General features: G+C 41.5%; 1 protein-coding gene across 1 annotated transcript; it reads right to left on the minus strand.

Moving 5' to 3' along the window:
• Nucleotides 1–491: 491 nt before the first annotated feature.
• On the minus strand, nt 492–3,699 carry LOC104966505 (galanin receptor type 1-like). The gene is made up of 3 exons (XM_010795691.1): nt 2,748–3,699; nt 2,594–2,659; nt 492–551 (listed from the first exon to the last, which is right to left on the minus strand). Exons 1-3 carry the CDS (start codon nt 3,408–3,410, stop codon nt 492–494), a joined length of 789 nt encoding a protein of 262 aa, XP_010793993.1. The 5' UTR covers nt 3,411–3,699.
• Nucleotides 3,700–4,112: the final 413 nt, after the last annotated feature.

Here is a 4,112-nt window from a genome sequence, read left to right on the forward strand (position 1 = left end):
TCTTTTTTTTGTAATACAATACACACACACACACACACACACACACACACACACACACACACACACACACACACACACACACACACACACACACACACACACACACACACACACACACACACACACACACACACACACACACACACACACACACACACATCAATGTCAGTAAGCCACCATGCAAAGCACCGACCTGACATCTGGAGCAGTTGAGGTTAAGTGTCTTGTTGAGGACACTTCAGAATGTGGACACGGTAATTAGGGAATAACCTTCTGAGCCACAGCCTTCCTGTCCTGTTACCTTTGGACAGAGCCAGGCTAGCAGTGGTTTAGTCTTTAATGCTAAGCTAACCTGCTACTGGCTGTAGCTTCATATTTACAGTACAGATTTAAGAGTGTATTGATCTCCTAGTCTAACAATGGGCAAAAAAGCTTAGTTGAAAAACTGGACTACTCATTTAAATATAAGCTTTACGGAATGAAAGACAGATTTAGGACTGCTTGACATTGGTGACAGCTGCTAGAACACACTGTAGCGTCTTTGACAGCTCCTGCCGGGTTACAATAGAAGTCATTAAAAGCAGTTTTGAGAATAGCTTGTTAAGTGCAGTTTATGGCTAATAATTTCAAAGCTCTCTAAGTGGTTAGAAATGTACATTTTCCTTGTATATTATTCCCTCATTTTGTAATCGTGTTTTTCAGTGACTCTATCCAGTAGTTAATTTACCTAGCACATGTATAATTTATTATCCACTAATTATACAAGCGACATACTGCACAGTGCTTGGCTGCACATTAGTCTTCTTTCCATTCCAACATTCTCCTTGAAACACACTGTACGAAACGGACACACTGCCAAGAAATTAGATTTTGGCAATGGCTCTATGCTTGTATATTAATAGAAAAGTCAGCGTCCAATATGAAATGAATCCCTGAAGTTGTTGATACCTCACTCAGATTTAATATGTGTGTGCAGACAGCCCGTTGTTGTGACATTAGAGTTTAACAGTAGCCTTCCTGCCAGGGTAATTTATGTCTCATCCCCGGCTTTAATGCACTGTTAGTCACAAAGCTGTCAGTGTAACATTCCCTGTGTGTATTCTGGACCAGTACTCTGCACAGTGAGCGCAGTAAATCATCAGGATATGTGGAAGTTTCCTTTTTAAGCCTAGTGCAACAAAACATGCATGTAGAGAGGTGCACATTAATTAATCGCATCAATTCCTGACATCCTGGTGTCGTTGCACAATGCCGTTATCAGAGGGTTGCTACTGAAACATGCCCGATGTTAGGGACAATGAAGAGGCCGACAGACAGATAGATAATCAAGCGGGCAGATAACTGTGTCTCAGGGAAGCGGAATTACGGCCATAATTAAGGCTGAATGGGGGTTTGATTGCACATAGCCCTTTCGGCCACTTTGCTCGAGTGTGCCATTACCAGTTAGCATTAGAACATTAATATTCATCTCAATCATTTTGGCCCTAAGGAACAGCAGAAGCCAGGGAAATTGTTTACTCTGATGGTGTATTTGGTGCAGAGGGATTGTAGCCCCTCGCTGAATAATGTGAGGGTCCTTGAACTTGTGGTTTATATCTTCCTTAAGGCAAAGAACCCTGACCCCTGCTTTGAATTGAACAAAGTGTTGACAGACAAAAAGGCTCCTGCTTTAGCATGACATGCACAGATCCAGAAATATTGAGGTAATTTCCTTAATTACTTGGGTGTTTCTTCTCTTGAAAAGGGCATTTTGTAAAGGGTGACATAGTTTAACCTTCATTATAATCATCATTTGCTAAATGGCAACATGGGCCGGTTGGAAAACGGAAATTTTTCATTTTCTTTGAAGGTAACAGAAACAAAAATGGAACCTCATAAATGTTCGTTTTCCTGACCTGCAATCATCTATGTTAAAGCATGAATCAAAGTCAAGATTCTTTATGGCTTTCCTTTAAGCAGAAAGGGGGTCCGTGGACAAAACATATAAAAAACTTAAAAAATGATACTTCTAGGTATTAGCCATAGGAATCTGCTGCATTTTGATGTAAGATTTAAAGTGTGACATGAGTGCTATAAGCTATAATTTCAACACTAAATTGGGTCAATTGTGATTAGGGTTTGCACTGGGAATGTTTAATTTTGCTGTGGTATTTTATTCATTAAAAATTGGCAGTTATTTTATCATATCTTTAGTTTTTTTAACTCGTGTTTGTTGGCAAATATGCACAACATTCATGGAATCAATAATCAACTAATTTTAGAAGTTGGTTTTATCCATGCACATTGATGTACTTATAGCTGAGATTGTATAACCTTCTATTTGCTACTGGAGACTTGGTGAAAATATTACACCATTTATTGGCTATTAATATATGATTTGTAGACAAACTATGTACCTAATACATGACCATATCTCTGTCATAATGTTTATTGAATTCACGCAAGTAATGCAACACTCAGTAAGTCAACACCCCGTATTTGTATCTCCAATCCAGTGTTTATACGTTTTTGCTTTGTGATTACAATCAGAAACATATGGCTGTAGTCAATGACATCCCAGACCCCAAAAAAAAAAACAGGTGTGAATACATACCTTTTTCTTTGATGCCTCTGACTTTTTGGACATATTTCTCAGTTTTTTGTGCAAGTGATTTAAAACCTGCAAGCAAGAAAATAGAGGTGAACTGTATGTCTTTAAAATAAAGTCTAGAATTATTAAACGACCGGTTTGGAAAGCTTTTCCTTACCTTTGCATAACAGAAGGAAATCAGCAGCAGAGGCAACACATAACCAAAAATAAACGTGCACACCACATAGACTTTCTTCAGAGTTTGATTTGGCCACCCTTCCCAGCAGTAGGTTTGATTATCTCCCATGCGGAAAATGTTCTGGTAGTACATGACGGGCGCAGCCATGACCAGGGAGAGTATCCAAATCACCATCACCCCGATCAGCGCGTGCCTCGCCACACGGATAGAGGAGGACTTCCTGGAGTGCACAATGGCAATGTATCGGTCCACGGACATGGCAGACAGGGTGAAGATGCTCACCAGCATGGACACGGTGAAAACATAGTGGCTGAATTTGCAAATGAATGCGCCCAGGACCCAGGTCTGCATCATGTAGACGACGGACTGGAAAGGGATGCAGAAGAGCAGATAGGACAGGTCTGCGATGCTCAGGTTGAGGATGAAGATGTTGGTGGTGCTCCGTGGCTTCCCCGGTTTGCTCCGGGCCAGCACGGTGATCACCATGGAGTTGCCCAGCACACCGAGCATAAAGATGAGTCCAAACACCAGCAGCGTTATGAAATTATCCGCGCCGATGCCGAAAAGTTTCTCCCCTTCTTCATCCGCTCTGCTGCGGTTCCACTGCTCCTCCAAGAGCCACACAGACTCCGAGTCGTTCATGATGTATTCTTCCTCCTATATATTAACTTGAAAATGATCTCAATGAGGTCTGTGCAGAGGTTTTAGGGGAAAAGGTTTGTTGTCCGGTGCGTCTCCATGCGCGCTCCTCAACACACATGTCTTTCTTGCATCTTACTCAAGATTTCGCTATATCCCTTTACTTTTTCTTACGCCTCACATTAGTAACACCTCCAAACAACAGTACTTTCTTCGCTGTAAAGCATGCATTGTCTCGCTGCTGCGCGTCTTGGAGTCTCTCCTGGTGCGCACCTGATGCGTCTGCGCACCGTCCGCGCTGATCCGCTCTGAAGCCTTGCCTCTTTGAGTGTGGACTTTTCCCCTCCACATTATAGCAAGGGGCCGGGCTGAGGTGATCACGTCAGCACCCAGTACACCACCCTCCCAAGGAATAGGGAAAAGTTTGGATTCGTGTGCAACTGCAATTGGCAACATTGCGTACCAACAACAATCTAGTTTGGCTGTCTTGCTATTGTTGCCTTATTTGAGTTTCATGCTTGTTTTATCCCAAAGCAGAAGTAAGCTTTAAAAAAAAAAAGTATAACTTCTGTTGTGTGTGTAGTTGTGAAATAAGTATTCTAACACAGTGTAGAAAAAAAGTCCTACATTTTATATACTTTATTTCTCAAGTAAAAGTTATTAGGTATTAACATCCAAATATATTCGAATGGCCTCTATTATGGG

The sequence above is a fragment of the Notothenia coriiceps genome, unplaced genomic scaffold (assembly GCF_000735185.1).
Source record: "Notothenia coriiceps isolate Sejong01 unplaced genomic scaffold, NC01 NC01_scaffold00037246, whole genome shotgun sequence".
NCBI lineage: Eukaryota > Metazoa > Chordata > Actinopteri > Perciformes > Nototheniidae > Notothenia > Notothenia coriiceps.